We start from the raw sequence: 20,284 nt of genomic DNA, 5'->3' as shown, positions 1-20,284 counted from the left end.
GACCCCACCAAAAGGGATAATTATAGACTAATATCCTTGATGAACACAGATGCAAAAATTCTCAATAAGATAATAGCCAATAGGGTCCAACAGTAGATTAAGAAGAAGATTATTCACCATGACCAAGTGGGATTTATCCCAGGGATGCAAGACTGGTTCAACACTCATAAAGCAATCAATGTGATTCATCATATCAACAAGAGAAAAAACAAGAACCATATGATCCTCTCAATAGATGCAGAGAAAGCATTGGACAAAATACAGCATCCATTCCTGATCAAAATTCTTCAGAGTATAGGGATAGAGGGACATTCCTCAGCATCTTGAAAGCCATCTACAAAAGGCCCACAGCAAATATCCTTCTCAATGGAGAAACACTGGGAGCCTTTCCCCTAAGCTCAGGAACAAGACAGGGATGTCCACTCTCACCACTGCTATTCAACATCATACTGAAGTCCTAGCCTTGGCAATCAGGCAACAAAAAGAAATCAAAGGCATTCAGATTGGCAAAGAAAATTTGAAACTCTCCCTCTTTGCAGATGACATGATACTGTACTAATACAATCCAAAAGCCTCCACCCCAAGATTGCTAGAACTCATACAGCAATTCGGCAGTGTGGCAGGATACAAAATCAATGCCCAGATATCAGTGGCATTTCTATACACTAACAATGAGACTGAAGAAAGAGAAATTAAGGAATCAATCCCTTTTACAATTGCCCCCAAAGCATAAGATACCGAGGAATAAACCTAACCAAAGAGGTAAAGGATCTATACCATGAAAACTACAGAATACTTCTGAAAGAAATTGAGGAAGATACAAAGAGATGGAAAAAGATTCCATGCTCATGGATTGGAAAATTAATATTGTAAAAATGTCAGTGCTCCCCAGGGCAGTTTACACATTCAATGCAATCTCTATAAAAATACCATGAACTTTCTTCAGACAGTTGGAAAAAATAATCTTAAGATGTGTGGGGAATCAGAAAAGACCCTGAATAGCCAGGGGAATATTGAAAAAGAAAACCAGAGCCAGGGGGATCACAGTGCCAGATTTCAAGTCATACTATAAAGCTGTGATCATCAAGACAGTGCGTTACTGGCACAAAAACAGGCACATAGATCAATGGAACAGAATAGAGAACCCAGAAATGGTCCCTCAACATTATGATCCACTAATATTCAACAAGCAGGAAAGACTATCCACTGAAACAAGGACAGTCTCTCAATAAATGATGCTGGAAAATTGGATAGCCATGTGCAGTAGAATGAAACTGGACCACTCTCTTATACCATACACAAAGTAAACTCAAAATGGATGAAAGATCTATATGTGAGACAAGAATCCATCAAAATCCTAGAGGAGAACACAGGCAACACCCTTTTTGAACTTGGCCATAGCAACTTCTTGCAAGATACATCCATGAAAGCAAGAGAAACAAAAGCAAAAATAAACTATTGGGACTTCATCAAGATAAAAAGCTTCTGCACAGCAAAACAAATAGTCCACAAAACTAAAAGACAACCTACAGAATGGGAGAGGATATTTGCAAATGACGTATCAGGGAAAGGGCTAGTATCCAAGATCTATAAAGAACTTATTAAACTCAACAGCAAAGAAACAAACAATCCAATCATGAAATGGGCAAAAAACATGAAGAGAAATCTCACAGAGGAAGACATAGACATGGCCATCAAGCACATGAGAAAATGCTCCGCATCCCTTGCCATCATGGAAATACAAATCAAAACCACAATGAGATACCCCCTCACACCAGTGAGAATGGGAAAAATTAACAAGGCAGGAAACAAGAAATCTTGGAGAGGATGTGGAGAAAGGGGAACCCTCTTGCACTGTTGGTGGGAATGTGAACTGGAAAACTGTGGAGTTTCCTCAAAGAGTTAAAAATAATGCTACCCTATAACCCAGCCATTGCACTACTGGATATTTACCCCAAAGATACAGATGCAGTGATCGCCGAGACACCTGCACCCCAATGTTTATAGCAGCAATGTCCACAGTAGCCAAACTGTGGAAGGAGCCTCGGTGTCCATCGAAAGATGAATGGATAAAGAAGATGTGGTCTATGTATACAATGGAATATTACTCAGCAATTAGAAACGACAAATACCCACCATTTACTTCAACATGGATAGAACTGGAGGATATTATGCTGAGTGAAGTAAGTCAGTCAGAGGACAAACATTATATGGTCTCATTCATACGGGGAATATAAAAATTAGTGAAAGGGATTATATGGTAAAGGAGAGGAATTGAGTGGGAAAAATCAGAGAGGGTGACAGAACATGAGAGACTCCTATTTGTGGGAAACGAACAAGGAGTGTTGCAAGAGGAGGTGGGCGGGGGGATGGGGTGACTGGGTGTCAGGCACTGGGTAGGGGGCACTTGCCAGGATGAGCACTGGGTGTGATACTCTATGTTGGCAAACTGAACTCCAATAAAAAAATATACAAATAAAGGAAGTGAAAATAGAATGAAGCCTCAATAGGAGAGACACTAGGACAAAGACTGTGAAATGGGAATCAAAGTAGTCAAAATATACACATATACAAAAGAATTTATTTATTTATTTATGTTTAAAATATTTTATTTATTTATTCATGAGAGAAAGAGGTGGAGACAGAAGTAGAAGGAGAAACGGGCTCCCTTGTGAGGAGCCTAATGTGGGATTCAATCCTAGGACGTAGGATCATGACCTGAGCCAAAGGCAGATGCTCAACCAGTGTACCACCCAGGTGCCCCATGTAAGCATTTCTTAAATAAAATGATTATCAGGGACTTCAGAAAAAAAGGATGGGATGTTTTCAATCATGAAGGAGGGAAACTGGAGCTCATAGTTTGCAGCAATATTGAAAACATGAGCTCAGCTCTGCACACTCCTCCAATATGCTGAGAACCATGAGACTGCGTTTATAGATGTAGGGAGGAATTTAAAGGCGATCTTTCAATGTTCTTACCAAAAATTCTGGTAAGGTTCTGTTTCAGGTCCTGGGTGATATATGATTGCTTATTAGCTTGCATCGCATTCGCAGAGGATGGTTGCTTGGCAATTATGACAGAAAAACCTTAGGGGTGGGGCTGAGGGTAGGGGAGTTATTTGTGCTTGGTCAGGATAGAACATAGGAGGTTAACAGATGAGCAGCTTCCTCTGATACCAAGTCACCGGAAAAGATTTCAGATTAGACTGGTGAGTGAAACATCCAGAAAAGTCAAAGACATGCCAATCCCTTAGGAAACAGGGAAGGTACACATGGATCAGGAATGCTGGACTTGGGAACTTGAGAGATGTATTTATAATTTTCCCTGGAGGCCCTGATTCTGTGTTCCTCTGGACCTCTCAGTTATGTTATGGGACAAGACATACTTTAGAATATAAGGGTGTTAAACTTGGGCCCTCAGATTCCAAACCCTGAAATAAATTAAATATTCAGTTTCCTCTACCAGGAAAGAAGTCTACACACATCAGTGCAGGCAGCTGAAAACTTAAAAAAAAAAAAAAAAAAAAAGGCAAAATCTTTGCAGGGAAGTTCTCACCCTGGTTTGGGGAAAAAGCAGGGATAGATTTTAAGAGGTTGAGATTTAGGCATTGTTGAGAAGGAGAAGTGTAATATCCTCGTATTTTCTGTAGATTTTGAAGAAAAGAATTTGAAAAGTGATAAAAAAAAAAGGTTAGAATTTAGTAATTATAAACATCTAATAATATAGTTCTTCCTACTATATTCTTCCTTGTACATACATACACATATTGCATCTTGACAGATGGAAAGAAAAAGTTTATAGGTCAAACCAAAGAAAGCATTAAAGAAAATATTATTTAGGGCAGCCCCGGTGGTGGCGCAGCGGTTTAGCGCCGCCTGCAGCCCAGGGCATGATCCTGGAGACCCGGGATCGAGTCTCACGTCAGGCTCTCTGTGTGGTGCCTGCTTCTCCCTCTGCCTGTGTCTCTGCTGCTCTCTCTCTCTCTCTCTGTCTCTATGAATAAATAAAATAAAAAATCTTTAAAAAAAGAGAAAATATTATTTAATACTTACTAATTGCTGGAAAATCGGGATGCTTTTGGAAGAAACAGATAAATAAAAGATTTGTTGATTTACTGCCTAAACCTGAATTTTAAAGCAAAATGGCCATGGAGTAAGAAAATTATAAGAAACTATTACCAGAAATTATCTTGTCTTCAAAAATCCACAGAAAATACTAGGATATTACACTTCTCCTTCTCAACAATGCCTAAATCTCCAACCTCTTAAAATCTATCCCTGCTGTTTGCCAAACCAGGGTGAGAACTTCCCTGCAAAGATTTTTTTTTTTTTTTAAAGCTTTCAGTTGCCTGCACTGATGTGTGTGGACTTCTCTCCTGGTCGTTTGAGGGACTCAGCGGTTGAGCATCTGCCTTCAACTCAGGGTGTTATCCTGGAATCTGGGATTGAGTCCTGCATGGGGCTTCCTGTAGGGAGCCTGCTTCTTCCTCTGTCTATGTCTCTGCCTTTCTCCCTCTGTCTCTCTCATGAACAAATAAATTAAATCTTTAAAAAAATAGAAATGGGTTAATTGATTGATTAATTAATCATTATTTTTTTTATAATTTAGTAAACAAATATAATTGACATATAAAAAGCCTAAGAAGACAATTCATAGAAGAATGCAAATAAATAATCATTAATGTAAAAGAATGATCTAACTGGTAAATAAATGAAAATCACTTTTTTTTTTTTTTTTGGAAAAGGGGCTAAAAATAATAGTAGTATCTGGAGATAATTCCATACATAATTTAGACATGTGCTGATGGTAGGAAGACTCATGAATTTCTGGCCATTCTACTTATCAGTTGTATGACCTTGGACAAATACGTAGATACTCCTGTGTTTCATTATTTTGCTTTAATATGGTTACTACAATAACTAAACAAGATAAGGTATAGATACTTGACAGAGGAACCAGTGCCATATTATTCAAGAAATGATAGCTTAATTTTAAATATTATTTTTAAATTAGCATTGGGCAATATATATCAGTATATGTTGGTTACTAGTATATATTAAATGTTATATTATTTGATTCAGTGTACCCCTTTCTGAAAATCTATGCTGAGGAAAACCTTAAGATATGATAAAAAAAAATGATTTACATGAAGATAGTCATATAATGTTAGGTGCAAAAATAGTGGCCTGGAAAATTAACAAAGAATATAGGGATACTACATTAAATAAAATGAAAAAAATAATACAATAATATTTATACAAAGTATAAACAACTACATAAACAAATGAACATACATTGGTAAATAATTTAGAAGTTAAAATAATGAATCTAAAGCAGCATATGCTCTCTGATTATTTCAATTGGGTAAAGTCTTGGAATATCAAAGAATTTATATTTTGTATACACAATTTAAATTTATCTGAGAGTAATAAAAATTCATTTGGAGATTGGTATGTTTGTCTAAGTCAGATAACAGACAGAAAAGTGTAACAAATTATCATCATCAAGAATTAGGAAAGACGAATAAAAAAGAGTTGTAAAAAATTCTGACTTAAAATTTAACCCTACAGTTATTAATATTAAATAAAAGACAAGTGTAGAAGAAGGTCTTTGGTGCATGGTTTGGAACCACATATGCAGGACTACTCAGGTTCCTGGAAAAAGAAGTAAATGAATTAGAAATTAAAAATTGTATAATGTGTAGATAAAAGAACTAATCAGTTAAATCATTTGATTTATCTGAGAAAGGTGTTCACATAGATGAACAACTTTTTTTAAAACTGAAAAGCATTATGAAATAAAGAGTGATAAAGAAATGTATTATATAGCATTATTCTTATTAGTAGATAAATACACCACTAATATTTTGTCTTTTACTATTTTAATGAATGCAAACATATATTTAAGGAGATTTCAGATGTTCATTTCTTACCTCTTCCCCGAATTTTCTTTTCTCTTGAAGATTTAACAAATTAGTCATGGCTTCTACTGCAACTGGAGTGTCCATGCTTTGCAAAATTTTTAAAAGCTAGAAGGTGTTAAAAATGTTAAGATTATACATAATGACCTTTTCCTTTCTCATTGTGTTGCATTTTCATAGAACATATATGTTAATTTTTAGAAAAACAGAATAATATATTAAAACAGTGAGATTAAAGATGTCAGGGTACCCTTGAAGAATGAAAATAAGATTCAGAAATGATCCACAGGCTAATTTGAAGATCAGTGCAGCTCCCCTATTTTCACTTAGATTTTGTTGTATTAATATACCAATTTATCTAAAAGTTTACATTTCTCTATTTTGCATTTATATTAAAATTTTCAAGGTTGTGATGTATACCTGATAGCATCCTAATGTCACAGTTGAGACCAGATTTCATATTTTATAAACTGTTTCTGAACTGATGACTCAGATGCCTGGGATGTCTTTCTTCATACTATATTTGTGTAAGTCATTTAAAGAACACTGAAGATCGATTTTACATGAATACAGTAGAATTTACTCACTGATCTGAATAGCCTGTGACTTTGTCAGCATTTCTCACATCCAAAGGGCTTCTGAAGCAACACCATGGTGGTCTGGAATAACAGTGATGCTACAGAACCCATCTTTCCCTTAGAAGGTTTCCATGGGCTGAAGTCTGTTCATGCTTGGCTCTCAATTCCATTTTGTCTTGCATACTTGGTAGCATTTATAGGCAACATCATCATCATCTCTGTTATCTGGAATGAGTCTTCACTTCACCAGCCCAGGTATTATCTGCTGCCCAACCTGGCAATAACTGACCTGGGCATGTCCATGTCTACACTCCTTACAATATTGGCTATGTTATGGTGGGAAGCCCAGGAAATCAGAGGAGGAGCTTGTTTTGCTCAGCTTTTCTTCATCCACACCTTCATGTTCTTGGAGTCTTCAGTGCTGCTGGCCATGGCCTTTGACTGATTCATTGCTATATGTCGTCCACTTCTCCTCAGAAGACCTGGCCCCTGAGTGTAGCCTATAGCCCCTGTCCTATCTCTGTACCTCCCGGGACAACCAACCATTTCCTTTTATGTGTGGGTTTTGTTTGTATAAATCATATTTTACGTGTAGACCAATCTGTGAAGTCCTTATGAGGAGCTCTGTTTTGAACATGAAATTCTGTAATGATCATCAACGATAAAGAAATCCTTAGATGTGGTTAAAAAAAAAAAAACTGAGGATGCACTACTGAAGCATCTTCACCAATGATGGTAATATTGGCTTGGGCTGCTTGCTACAAAGTACAGGAGTTGTGATGCCCACCCCTATACTATTGAGGCGCTACCATCACTGTTGTGCTAATGTCCTCAGCCACCCCTTTTGCTTGCATCAAGATATTCTGAAATTATCCTGCTATGATGCCAGTATCAACAACATCTATGGATTGTGTGTAGTCATTATCACACTGGGCACAGACTCATTCCTCATCCTCCTCTCCTATATCCCAATTTTCCATGCTGTGCTAGGCATTATGTCTAATGACAAGCAACTAAAGGCACTCAACACTTGTTTATTTCATGTATGTGTGGTGCTTATCTGCTTTGTACCTCTAATAGGGGTATGCATGGTCCATCACTTTGGGAAACACCTGCCTCCCATAGTCTACATTCTCATGGCTGACATTTGCCTGCTTCTCCCACCAGTACTTAATCCCATCATCTGCAGGTCAGGACCAAACAGACGCGTTTTGGGATTTTCCACATGTTTAGGCAAAGTCAGAGTCTTTAGAAAATACCTGGCATTAATTTGGAGAAAATTTTCTTCATCAGATTCTTAACTGTACAACTTCCTAGATATGTGATTTTGGAGAATTCCCCAACTCTCTCATTTCTAAGTTTCTTCTTTGTAAATTTGAAATTTATCATTGCTCCAATGATCTCCCTGCATTTTATGAAGATCATCGAATAATACATTATGAGGATTTTAATATGACAATGTAACCTTTTTAATGGCACATTTTATTGTTTTTGAAAATAATAGTACAATTGAGATCTCTTACTAATTCAAAGACCCAAATCAGGTTAATCTTTACTATAGTCTGTGACCTTGCCCAGTGCCAGAATGTTGTGGAAAAACTTGTTTCAAGAAAGTAGGTTTGTCCTGTACTGGGCCTGAAATTTTGAAGACCTGCCAAACCCAATCTTCACTCTGTCAAATATTATCACTAAAACTGAATCCTTAACATTATCCTTTTCCACTTATCTAAGTGTCTTCTACTTACTCTCTTGTATAGCTATTAGAAATCATAATCACCTGCCAGTGTTGAGATAAGCATCTAGGTCATGATTGCTCACACAAAGTCAACATATAGTGAGTGGAAAAACTGAAGCAGGCATGCATTCACCCCACTGAGGTCAAGAGGATGATACTAAATCTAGAATATGTATGGTTTTGGACTGTGTTCACCCACACAATCAGATTATAACTTGGGACAAATACAAGCAGTCAAACATTAAATACAAAACAAAATTTTATTTCTGTTTATTGCCATGATGGAGTAACAGGGACCAGATTTACTCCCTCACCTCACCATAAAAAAACTAAAATACAGTGGTAAAGTTCATAAAACAACAGTGCTAAGAAACTGGATTAAAGGAAGCAAAGACAATGATCTGTAACAAAAGGAAGAATGACATGAGCCTAAAGGTTGCCCCTACTTACTTACTGGAAATTTATCAAGTCATGGAGAGGGGTAGAGAACCCAGAGTCTGATGGTCTGCCTGAATTACAAGGCAGAAGACCAGAGAGGAGCGAGGTGCATGGAGACAGGTATATGACCTCGGGACATTCCTCAGAAGTCTTCAGCTGTGTACCAGTCAGTGTATGAATGCAAAGAAACTACTGAGGCCAAGGAAAGAACCACAAGAAAGGCACAAATGGAGCAATTCTCAGGTCTTATGTATGACTGAGCAGAGCTCTTATTGTTGACAGACAGTATGGACAAACCTTGTAATAAAAAGAACATCTGGCCATGTACTTAGGAGGGTGTTACCTCAGTAATGCAGTGAATTATCTGTAGATCAAAGGCTGTATTTGGTCTTTCCTAACAAAGCATGAAGAAAAGTCTTGAAAGGGTTAAAGCTATTTCCATGTAACTTTATGGCACACAATAATAAAGGTAAAATACATGTTTAGAGAAATACAAAAAAAAAAAAAAAAAGAGTGCAGTTTATTTTGTGCCTTTCTTTGGGAAACCAGCAGCCTGGGAGGAGCATAAAGTATGCCTCTTGCTATATTTTACAGGAAGAGATTGCATGTTCTAGTCCTATAAGTGCCTGTTCTCAGACCATGATGAGGCTAGTAGGCCCACCTAATTTAGTGGATCTGTTAGGAATCTCATCATCGAATACATCTATACAAGATTCTCAATCGGTAGCTTGTCAATGAATGATGAAGTTCTTTGTCTTCATTTGACACTTAAAAACATCCCTCCATTTGGTTCAGAACTCAGAAACTCAAGATAAAAGATTTTTAAATTCTGGAGTACTTCTTAAATGGCTACACATATACATATTTTTAAATAATTAGCACACGTATGGGAAAATACATTTAAAGAAATATCTCATAATATTAAGAAAGAGAGAAATCATGACTAAAATATGAAATAAGGAAAAATTATACATAAAATATCAATGTAGAACACCAACTGTCAACAAAGAAGAGGTATGAAAGAGAAAGAAAAAGATAAAGATTTAAAATTAAATATAATTTCAAAAAATTAAAAATAATTTCCAACTTTTAATGTCATAGATCCATACCTTAGAAAGGCCCAATTCATTTAGTAAATGAGGGTGAATTTTCAGAAATTTAAGGAGAGAATACTAATATATTACAAAGACTAAAGAAAAATCACAAGAAGTGACCTGAAAGAAATGTGAATTACAATGGTATCAGAATCCTTGATTTCCATGTGGACCATAAATGATCATTGTAATCATGCTTATAAAATCATCTTCAACCAATATAACTCTCAGTTCACTAGAGCTGTGGTAACAAAGTATCACAGACTGAGTGGCTTAAACAACATAAATTTCTTGTCTCAGAGCTCTGGGTGGCAGGCAGTCTGAGATGGAGGTATTGGCAGTGCTTCTTCCTTCTCAGAACTGTGAGAAAGTGTCTGTTCCATGCCTCCTGCCTAGAGTACATGGTGCCTTCCCCATGTACATGTATTTCCTCACAGAGCTTCTTTTTTTAAAAAAAATAATATCAGTCATATTGAATTAGGAGCTCACCCTACTCCAGTATGACCTAGTTTTATGTTAAATTATTGCATTGATAATGACCCTATTCCCAAATAAGGTCATGTTCTAACATACTGCATATTGGGACTTCGACATATAAATTTATGGTAGGGAGGGACACAGTTCCACCAATAATGACTAAAGCCAAAATATCAATCATAGTTGAGGGGAAAATAATATTTCAGTCATACAGATATTTTGAAATTATATCTCTTTTCATACTGTCTTTGGAAATTATATCAGGATGTGTTCCTGAAAAACTAGGGAGCTGTCTGTGAAATGAGAAGGCATGAGGTATGAAAAAAAAAAGTGAATTTAAGACAGGAGAGTAGAGTAGAGCATTCCCAACTAGGCACACGAAAAGCAATCAGTTCAGATTGGAGCTACAGAATTGAGGTCACTGTGGGGGAGGTCTTTCAGAAGAAAAAAAAGAAAAGAAATAAAGTCTGTTGAGATATTTTACATTTTATGTTTCTGAAAAGATAATTCAGATTTTCTTTGTCATTAAAATAATTTATTGGCTTTTACAACAATAAAGATGTTGGTCTGGTTTTATATAACAGTTGAATGCCTAAACTGTGTTTACTATGGGCCAAGTTTGTTTTAATATTTGCTGTTGAGATTCTGTGTCTTATCTTGATCCTAAACTTAGCTCCCTTTATGGATCTAAGATATCTTTTAGCAACTCTCAAGATTCAGTGTGTCCTGCTTCACACTCATGGAGGAAGAAATGTGCTGTTAAACAAATGTCTTGATTATGATTTTGATTATGTATATAAAGACCTTATTAGACCCAAGAGAATATTTCACTGTATATGTACAGGTGAACAAAAACTATAAATTTGTAGGAGATAACTTTAATGCTTGTAGAGAAAGATGGAGAAGATTGGCAAGGTCAAATAAAAATATTACTTCTCATACTTTGTAGTCAGTGCTTTATTTCGTAGGCCTAACTGTTGTCTTAGGGAGACTTGTGGAAACTTCAGTTGTGTGATAAAGAGATGTTATTTTTTCAGTCCAAAAAAATCACATTCTGATAGGATATACGTGATATATACCTGATTAATTCTAAAATTTGAAAAGTAAATATCTAATATCATCAGAGGTTTCAGAAGAAAACTGGCTACAGTGATTGGTAAGTGGTTCCTAAAGTTGCTCTGCCTGAATAATATCTATGCAGTTGTTCTTGTGAGATGAAATCTATAATAATAATAATAATAATAATAAGAAGAAGAAGAAGAAGAAGAAGAAGAAGAAGAAGAAACAAGATAAAACTAACCACTTACTAAGTACGGGACACTGTTTTAAATGCCTCAGAGACATTTAATTTGTATCTCAGATGTACATGTACCCAATGAGGAAGGCACTATTTTGACATCCACTTTATAGTTAAGGAAACTGAGGCACAGAAATGCTACATGAGTCACCCAAAGTCATGCAGCTCATATGTGGCAGAGTCAGAACTTCAACACCAGCACTCTGGCTCCAGGATAAAAATGTAGGCACTTATCAACAGGACTTTTGAAATTTGTACAAGTGAAATCATGGTTGTGACAGGGAAAATGTATAGAAAATAGTGTGGGAAAAGAATCATGGATCTATGTCTTTAGTGCTACTTGGAGAAACTCAAAGCAGCTATATGAGAGGAGGTTGGAAAAAAACTTAGGGTAAAGAAATAGTAAAATTTTAAAAAGCTTTCTATGCTAGTTCAAATATTTGAATTTAAATTAGCTAGTTCCAATAAATAAATGAATGAATGAATGAATGAATTATTAAATAAATAAATGAGCTAGTTTCTTTTATATGTAGAAGGTCAGTAAGCCATAGAATTGACCCACATAGTCACATTCACATGGAGACACAGTGTATCTTTTTTCACATGTGTTAAGTATAAATGACAGTAATTATGTGCTTTATCCCCACTCTTCAACTTTTATTTACATATTCTTCAGGTTGCTTTTATGTTCCTTGGGATTTTAGGTTTGGGGAATAGAATCTAGAGGTTTGTGAGCAGTCTCCAAGGACTCAATCCCAGAGCTTGGTGTAAAACTGGGATTAAAATGGGATGTTTTCTTAGGAATATCCCTTAGGTGCTAGAAGCCTAACATAAAGGCACTCTCCATGCTTCCTCAGAGAGAGGTGTTAAGGGCTGTGCTGCTCGATGCTGTGTGTAAGTCTTGATTCCTTATGGAAGGAAAAGGTGAATCAGCTGGTGAACAGGCATTGTAGGAAATGCAGACATACATGGGTAGAGCAGCCTGAGAACTGGACCAAATGGCTAACTGCAGCAGGAAGGAAAAAACACAAAATCTTATCTTTAGGTGATAATAAGATTATTTTTAGAAGTCTCAGGAAGATCCGATGCATTTAATATCAACCTGTCAGTTGTGTTGGATGAAATAAATTTCCATGTCGGTAGGAAGGGATGAGGCCAGTGGAGAGCTGCTGTTGAGAGGGGGCTCCTAGCATTGCTCCATAGTAAACAACGCGGACTCTCTACCTTGGCCTTGGCCATCATTTTTCTAGGCAATGGTTTCTTACTTGGCAAGGGTGTTGACATTTTTACAGACAAGTAAGAGTCTCTGCACTTTGTAGCATTTGTTCTTTCATTGTTGGATTGAACTAATAAATGACAGTTTCTTTTTTTTTTTTTACCTTGATATGTTTCCTATTTTGAAAAAAAAATTAAATGATAAAGTGAAGCTATGTCAAAGACAAAAATGGATATCTCTGCTTTATGTTTTTAAAATTTTATTTATTGAGAGAGAGAAAAAAAGAGAGCATGCATGCCTGAGAAGAGTAGGGGCAAAGGGAGCAGGAGACAATCTCAAGCAGAGTCTATGCTGATCTCAAGATCCTGAGCTGAATTCAAGAGTCGGATATGTAACTGACCAAGCCACCAGGAGCCCCATCTCTGCTTTATTTTTGGCTAAACTGCTGAACCTTATATTCCAGTGCAAGTTCCTTTATCTCATTCTGAGTTGTTTGATGCATTCTGTAGTTTCTGAAACTGTGAAGTATCTTTCTCTGAAGATCATTGTGGAAATAGATTCTTCTCTATTGAGACATGACTGTCCTAGAGAACTGCAAAAAAAAAAAAAAATACCTTCTCTAGTACCAAAACCATTTGTGTTTCTCTATCCAGATTTCCAGTGTTTTTGAACTGGTAAGCAAGTGTTCACTCCATAGCAGTGGTAAAATTAACACCAGTAAAATCAATAGGTGCTCTGAGAGTACTGGATATGCTGTGGAGAGTGAGCAAGTGTGAAAATGGCAGAACACAATCCTCCTTTTCTCTTTCCCAACTGGTACTTGGCACCATCTGTAAATCATAAACAATGGCTGTTTCTACTCCTGGCCAGTATCTCAAGGGGCCCTTATTATCTGATTTGGTGTCTGTGAGAGGGTGCTGGGCTTGGGTCAGAATTTCTTAACATATCAGTCAAAAGAATTAAGATTTTAATTGTGTGAGCACCTATACACCTGGATCTGTAATTTATTTTCATTATGGATTTTTTAAAGATATTTTCTTTCTTTCTTTGTCTTAGTCTTTTTTTTTCCTTAAAGTCATTTTTGACTACCCCTGTAGCATGTTAACTTGACCTCAACTGTAGTCTTAATGTTGCCAGTGTCACTCTCCAGAATATATTTTCCAGAGTGTAATCACATCCTATTCTCCTTCAAAATGAATGATAAGCTCCAACTATTAGAAATCCTCACTGAGCTTACTGCAAAACTCCATGTTTGGGATTAGAACTCAATGAGCAGACAGGGTGGAAACTCTGAAAGTTGCCTTGACCTGCTTCATCAAATGGCTATGAGATATCTCATATATGTCCTTCAGTAACAGACTTACTATGTATTAAGCATGACATGAACTCTATGCTGAAACACTAAGCTAGTGATTGACATGGCAACTCCTTCTCCTTCTGATCTCTCTTTTGATCTCTATCTCTCATTCTCTCTCATTTTTCCCCTAGACGAGGAGCAACTTCACCTCCTTTGACCAGTGACAGGATGATATACCACAATAGGAGCATTTTTCACCCAGCCACATTCTTCCTCGTTGGAATCCCTGGTCTGGAAGGGGCCCATGCCTGGATCTCCCTGCCTTTCTGCTCTGTTTACCTCGTGGCTTTACTGGGCAATGCCACAATTTTGCTAGTCATCAAGATGGAGCAGACCCTGCAGAGGGAGCCCATGTTCTATTTTCTGGCCCTCCTTTCAACTATTGATTTGGCCCTTTCCACAACCTCTGTGCCCCGAATGCTGGGAATCTTCTGGTTTGATGCTCATGAGATTAACTTTGGAGCTTGTGTGGCCCAGATGTTTTTGATCCATACTTTTACTGGCATGGAGGCCGAGGTCTTGCTGGCTATGGCCTTTGATCGCTATGTGGCCATCTGTGCTCCCCTCCACTATACAACCATCTTGACATCCCGAGTGCTGGTCGGCATCAGCATGTGCATTGTGATTCGTCCAGTTGTGCTGACACTACCCATGGTCTTCCTCATCTACCGCCTACCCTTCTGTCAGGCTCACGTGATAGCTCACTCCTACTGTGAGCACATGGGCATTGCCAAACTCTCCTGCGGAAACATCCGTGTCAATGCCATCTATGGGCTTTTCGTGGTTTCCTTCTTTGTCCTGAACCTGGTCCTTATTGGCATCTCCTACATGTACATTCTCCGAGCTGTCTTTCGCCTCCCATCACAGGATGCTCGGCTAAAAGCACTCAGCACATGTGGTTCTCACGTTGGAGTCATCTGTGTTTTCTATATCCCCTCAGTGTTCTCCTTCCTCACTCACCGATTTGGACACAACATACCACGCTACATTCACATTCTTGTTGCCAACCTCTATTTGGTTATCCCACCATCACTCAACCCCATCATTTATGGTGTAAGGACCAAACAGATTCGAGAGCGAGTGCTCCATGTCTTTATAAAAAAATAAGACTCATGACATGTTCTTTTACTAAGGATATTCATCCATCTACAAAGACCTGTGTGTTCTTGCTTTAGCAAACATCTCCTAGTCCTAATCTGTTGCTGCCAGATTGAGATACAAGTTGATTTATTCATAATTGCTGACTAATGGATTCTAAAACTCGTGGAAACTTCACTGGATCTCAAGTTCAAAGGGCTATCTTGGAAGGAGCTGTGTGGCCTCTGTCTGCATGTCTTCCCACAGAGTCCTTCATAATATAAAGCTTCTCTTTTTCTGGGCAAAGAACATGTTATACTGTTTTGTTTTTTTGTTTGTTTGTTTTTGTTTTTGTTTTCGTTTTTTTTGCATTCTATAATTAGAGAAATGTGGCAGTGGAGATATGACCCTGTGTCCTACATCATGCGTTGGTTTGTTTGTCCATTCATTGTGCATTCATTTTATTATGCTTTTAACTTATATTCATTTTGTGTTTATTGTTGTCTTGACTCATTCTAATTGCTAGGGATAAATGCATGAACCAAGTTAACACAAAATGTCTGGCCTTCTAGGAGGTTGCATTCTGTTACATTCTTTAAAAAAAAACAAGTTAATGGGTTCAAAAAAATCGTTGCCAAATCTGTAGCTTGAAGTGCAATGATCTGCCAAATATGTAAGATTCCATGGAATGATAGCCAAAACAAACATGCAATTTCAAAACTATTTCTTTTTTATTTTTAGATTATTTATTTATTTGAGAGAGAGAGAGTGGGAGGGGCAGAGGGAGAGGGAGAGAAAGAATCTCAAGCAGATTCCCCACTGAGCACAGAGCCAGATACAGGGCTCCATCTCAGGACATTGCTAGTGACCTGAACCAAAATCAAGAGTTGGATGCAAAACTAAACCACCCAGGCACCCCCAAATTATTTCTTACTTATCTATAGTATCATATTAATGACTATCACTGTAGTAAGGTCCATAAACACAAGTGTAGTCTTATAATTGAATTATGTTTAGTATTTCTATGTGAAATATGTTGGTCTTTGCCTATCACTTTATTCACTTTGTTCTCTCAATCTACATTTGACCCTGAAATATTCCATCTTCCCAAACAAGGGCTCCCATCCTGGACTCATGATCTATCTCTAGTTCCTCCACTGACTTAATGTATAAGCTCTGAAATGAATCTATGAATAGTTGCCTTTTTTTTTATACTACTGAGCACTTTTAGTTGGTTCAAAATTTCCCAAAGACCAAGCAATGACCCTTTGCATCATCAGACTTGTTACATGTCTTTACATTAAAAAAATTTCTTTTTCAGACTACTTACAAAAGAAACTAAAGTAAAAGTATAATGCAAATCCTTGTTCTTACAACTCCATGAATTAATGACCTTCAACATTGCACTCATCTCAAACACAATGCTTAATACAATTATATACAGAATTAAAGTGAAAATTACTTTCAACACTGCTCCAACACAGATTTTGTTCTATTTTTCCAGAGGCAAATGTATCATTTGTTTTTCTGACACACAGAACAGATATTTTAAATTTTACAACAAGTCACAGGTATTTTAGTTAGGTCATTTGTTATTAATTTATATAGATTAAAACATTTCATGTTTTGTTTTATAACATTTGATTTTACTTACGTATTCATCTCTTAGTAGGTATTCATGCTATTATTATTATTTGATTAGAAAGTATCTTGCATTTCCTTATGCAAGTTTATGATAGTTTATGCAGGTTTTATAATTTTTGGTAAAATTATTGGGTAGCAGAATTGTAATCAATAAGAATATATTTTTGCCTTTTTGATCTCTGTTTTCGATTGCTTAAAAATTTCACATTTTTCAATACCTTCTTTTTTCTAACTTTCTTGATTTTTTTAAGATTTTATTTATTTATGAGAGACACACAGAGAGAGGCAGAGACATAGGCAGAGGGAGAAGCAGGCTCCCTGTGGGAAGCCCGATGCAAGACTCAATCCCAGAACCCTGGGATCACCACCGAGCCAAAGGCAAAAGCTCAATCATTGAGCCACCCAGGTGCCCCCTTTCTTGCTTTCTTAATTTTACTTTGTTTCATTAACTTTGTAGCATTAGTCAAATATTGGCTTTCTAATTATAATAATTTATAACTATCCTACTCTGAACAAAACAAAAATTATATACCCCTTTTGCCTTGTCCTGTTCTTCTTGTATACCTCTATCTCTCATTTTGGAATTATCTGGAACTGTGTTTCCAGGCCATTTTTATTTGATTATATATATATGTATATATATTAATTATTTCTTTCTACAATAAATGTTCATGAATATCTTCTTTCTGTGGCATTCACAGTCTTTATGGAGAATATCTATTTTTCCTACTAGCTACAACCCTGCTTAGTCTGCTAATATTTAATTATACTTTTATGTCTAAGTATATCTGCTCTCATATTTGAATAGTAAATAAAGAATTTATTGAATTTTGGAACCAAGTTCTATTCCACCATCTTTCTGAATTTATTGTTCAACTTTTTTGTTCTCCTGCAACTAATGCTATCAATGGAACCAGTGCCAATCATTTTCTCACTCTTTTGAAAGGATTTTTTTCTTTTTCTTTTTGGAATCATCTTTATTTCAAAGTTCTGAAATTTCATTATAAGTCTAGATTTATAAATTTTTATAAAAGTCATGTTCAGTATTCAATCCTTATTTTCTTATGTGATATATATTATATATCTATTGCTTCCAGATATTTCTTTACCTATTACTTTTCAAACTTTATTTCTTTGAATATTTCCTTCTCCACTTCCCACCATATTCTTTTGTAAGTACATAAAAATAAAGTTGGAATGCCCTATCTTTATTCCATGTATTTTAACTTTTCTTTCCTTCCATCATTTATTTAGCTATAGTCCTAAAGATACATGTTTACTTTTAAAACCCCAAATTTTTATTTTCAGCAGTTTCCATTTTATTCTTTAATCCCTTAATATAATTAATTTCAACACTTAAAGTTTCTATTTTTGATCCTTTTAACAAAAATCTCCTGTGCTTTCTTCATGGTTGTAATTCTCTCTCTTTCATCTCTTTAAGGCTTCCTATTACATATATTGTAAAAACCTGAAGTGGTTTATTTTTAATTCTGTTTCACACAGGTTTTTACTATATTGGTAGCTTTTTAAAAAATGTCTTTGGACATTTGGTGATTATTTACTGTGAGTTTTTCTTTGCCATTGTGATTTCTTGGTAGGCTCTTCCAAGACACTGTGTAAGCAGTGTTTGCAGGTTGTGTTTCTTTTTTTTTTTTTTTTTAAGATTTTATATATTTATTTATGAAAGACACAGAAAGGGAGAGGCAGAGACAGAGGCAGAGTGAGAAGCAGGCTCCATGCAGGGAGCCTGAGGTAGGACTCAATCCCAGGACTCCCAGATCAGCCCTGAGTGGAAGGCAGATGTTTAACCGCTGAGCCACCCAGGCATCCCACAGGTTGAGTTTCTTAGAAAGCACATCCTGAGATGGAGATTTTCATGGAGGCAAAATAATGCCCCCTTAAAGACATCCTCATATTAATCTTCAGAATTTGTGAATATGTTAAATTTTATAGGTAAAGAGGAACTAACACTGCACATGGGATTAAGGTTGTTCAAGATAGGAAGTGTCCTGGACTATCAATGTAGAACCAATGTAATCACAAGTCTTTGAAAGTGGACAATAATAGGAACAGAAGAAAGAGTCAGTGAAGGAGATATGATGACTCAATTGTGTAATTATTTATACATTTATTTTTTACAAGTTTTTATTTAAATTCCAGTTATTTAACACACCTTGTAATAGTAGTTGCAAGTGTAGAATTTAGTGATTTAATACATCCATACATCACCCATGCTCATCTTAAGTGCCCTCCATAATCCCCATCACCCCATTTAACCCCCCCACCTCTACTCCAGCAGCCCTCAGTTGGTTCTTTATAGTTAATAGTCTGATTAATAGTTCACCTCTCTCTTTCCCCTCCTTGTTTATCTGTTATGTTTCTTAAATTACACCTAGGAATGAAATCATATAGTATTTGTCTTTTTCTGACTTATTGCTTAGCATTATACTCTCTAGCTCTATTCACATCATTGCAAATGGCAAGATTTAATTTTTTTGATGGCTCAGTAAATTTATATACATATATAGCTAATATATATAAACTAATATATATTAGTATATATAAAACTAATATATATGAAGTATACTTAGTATATAGTGTGTGTATAGATAGATAGATAGATAGATAGATAGATAGATAGATAAAGAAATTCTTTATTGTTGACAGTGCTGCTATGGACATCGGGGTACATACACATATTTAAAGAAAAGTAAGAGCAATACCACATGTGTAGGACTTAGCTTTCATTGCTGGCTCCGAAAATGGAGAAGAGAGCCATGAGTTAAGGAAGGTGGGCAACCTATAGAATCTGGAAAAAGCAACAAAATATGTTTACCCCTAGTGTCTCCAGAAAGGAATTCAGACCTGCTGAAAACTTGATTTTACCTCAGCAAGATATGCATCAGCTTCTTAACCAAGTGAACTGCAAGAAAATAAATTTTTGTTGATTTAAGGCACTACATTTCTGGTCATTTAGCGAAGAGGCATTAGAAAACTAATATAGCTTTGCTCCTAAGATCAGCACCTGGGAGAGGTGGGTGAAGAAAGAGGGAGAAAGTTATTTGTAATGAAAGGGCAAGTGTCAGCCAGATGTTTATACAGGAGTCTCTGGAGCTGGAGTGTCACTTCAAATTTTTCCTGATTAGGGTAAATAGAGTAAGCTTATGGTTCTTCATCAACCAGCCATTATGGGGGCTTCCCAGGAAGGGCATGTGGTGTTAGACAAAGAAGTTTCATTGAGGCAAGAGAAGAAGTAAAGAAGGTTATATTTTCAGTAGTTAGATGGCTGAGAACTTCTGATCTGAAAGAGGGATATGGATGACACACTGTGGCATCTGTATCTGTTGTAAAACCCAACCAGGGAAGGAGTTTTGTGTAGTGGAGGCACTACAGTGGAACTCCACCTAATTCTTTAGGAATTTGCCTTTTGCTCCTTTTTGCCTCTGGCTT

The 20,284-nt window shown here is 36.4% G+C and overlaps 1 protein-coding gene and 1 pseudogene across 1 annotated transcript; both read left to right on the top strand.

Moving 5' to 3' along the window:
* Positions 1-6,572: 6,572 nt before the first annotated feature.
* LOC121476157 lies at positions 6,573-7,751 on the top strand (annotated as a pseudogene).
* Positions 7,752-14,281: 6,530 nt separating this feature from the next.
* Positions 14,282-15,220, top strand: LOC121476334 (olfactory receptor 52J3). The gene has a single exon (XM_041730264.1). The coding sequence runs from the start codon at positions 14,282-14,284 to the stop codon at positions 15,218-15,220; it is 939 nt and encodes a 312-aa protein (XP_041586198.1).
* The last annotated feature ends 5,064 nt before the right edge of the window (positions 15,221-20,284 follow it).

The sequence above is a fragment of the Vulpes lagopus genome, chromosome 15, assembly GCF_018345385.1.
Source record: "Vulpes lagopus strain Blue_001 chromosome 15, ASM1834538v1, whole genome shotgun sequence".
Lineage (NCBI taxonomy): Eukaryota > Metazoa > Chordata > Mammalia > Carnivora > Canidae > Vulpes > Vulpes lagopus.
Note: the sequence above shows the minus strand (reverse complement) of the source record. Positions and strands in the feature narration are given on the sequence as shown.

What these genes read in the sequence shown, in the direction of transcription:
- LOC121476334 (XM_041730264.1), top strand. Translation starts at nt 14,282, where the DNA reads ATGATATACCACAATAGGAGCATTTTTCACCCAGCCACATTCTTCCTC.